The sequence below is a fragment of the Arachis ipaensis genome, chromosome B01 (assembly GCF_000816755.2).
Source record: "Arachis ipaensis cultivar K30076 chromosome B01, Araip1.1, whole genome shotgun sequence".
NCBI lineage: Eukaryota > Viridiplantae > Streptophyta > Magnoliopsida > Fabales > Fabaceae > Arachis > Arachis ipaensis.
In genome coordinates this window covers 12,866,802-12,868,268 of record NC_029785.2, presented here as the reverse complement: position 1 = coordinate 12,868,268, position 1,467 = coordinate 12,866,802, and the positions used below count along the sequence as shown (strand labels likewise).

Sequence of the window (1,467 nt, the reverse complement as noted above, 5' to 3'; positions counted from 1 at the left end):
TATTATTATTTCAATTATTACCTTCCTCTTAAATATATTTAATTTTTATGAGAATGAAATTTGAATAAGAAAATAATACTTGAACCACACTGAAAATGACCGTATGAAGATCTATTTGTTCTCAAATTTTGTTGTAAATGCTAGGTCAGCACCGTAATAGACTACGACATCTACGTCAAATAATCCTATAGTATTTTCATATTCAAATAGATGTAAGAATCTCAATGTCACGAATTTGAATAGTTGAAAAATAATTTTATATCTTTTAATTTTAAAGGATGAATTTATCTTTAAATAAAAAGTTGAGGACGTATTTTTTTTTTTTCTTTTTATTAATTTGCAAGTGAAAAAAACGAAAAGGATGAAATACAATTCATTATAATTACATAATATAGTGTACACATAAATAATTTTGTTTGAGAACACACTGTCCTTTAGCCAGGGTGCTGAGCAAGTACCTCATTTTGCAGCTAAGTACTTAAAAAAAAACATAAAAATACTCCCATTATCGATATTTGTATTCATTTTAGGTGCTCGAAATAAACATAAAACTAAAACAATATAAGAAAGTGGATGCTAAATAAATAAAGATCCACTTATTTATATCTTTTTCTTTCAGTACTGTTTATAACGAGTTTTTAAAATAAATAGAAATACACAAACCAATATTAATTCTCGAAAAGCATTATAATATTGATAATTTATCCATAAAGAAAATACAATTTGATAATACTATTTTGAAAAGAAAACTCACGTACAGTTGAATAATTTAATAACATTTGATTAATTATTTTTAATTATTAATTGTTTATAAGAAGACAAACTGTAGGTGAATTTCCTCCTTATTTTGTGAAGAAAGGGATTGTTGTTCATGCGTTCCTGGTCAACGATACAGTGACGTTGAAAAACTTGGTCTTCTCCTTAGACATACGGTCAGTTAAGAGCTTCTGGTAGCGACTAAACACGTATTCAATGATATCTTCACCGAAGTGGCTAACCAGCAAGGGTTCAGCAACGGCTCTCATGCACTGCGCCACATTGTATCCGCCATCGCTGAGTGATTCGGATTCTTCCGATTCGAAATCCATGGCGTTCCAATTGTTTTCAAAAGCATTCCAATTCACTTCAGACACCTCTAGGCGGTTGATGGTGAAGGATCCTTCGCTTTCAACTTCAAGTTTCACTTCCGATGGGGACGGTGTGTATTGTGGGATGTTGAAAGCATCCATTTGCTCTTCTTTTATGATTCCCTGCAACACACAAAACAAATTAAAGGGATGCTTTTTTTAAAATATGCTCCAACATTATGTCTAATACTTGTAATGATAATTCAGAGTTTATTTGAAAATTTATGAATTAGAATTTATTCAAAAATTAAATTTTTTATTTTAAAATAAATAAAAAATAAATGATTTAAATTTTTTTTGAGAATTTTAATTCTCATTCTTTTTTTCATTTACAAATTAA

The 1,467-nt window shown here is 28.7% G+C and overlaps 1 protein-coding gene across 2 annotated transcripts in view; it reads right to left on the bottom strand.

Annotated features, from left to right (window-relative positions):
* LOC107625302 (salicylate carboxymethyltransferase) overlaps positions 669-1,467 on the bottom strand; it is a 10,270-nt gene continuing 9,471 nt past the window's right edge. For both annotated transcript variants that reach the window (XM_021117590.1, XM_016327920.1), the window contains exon 4: positions 669-1,250. In XM_021117590.1, coding sequence (XP_020973249.1) covers positions 870-1,250 — 381 coding nt within the window. In that variant the 3' untranslated portion in view covers positions 669-869. The remainder of the gene's footprint in view (positions 1,251-1,467) is intronic.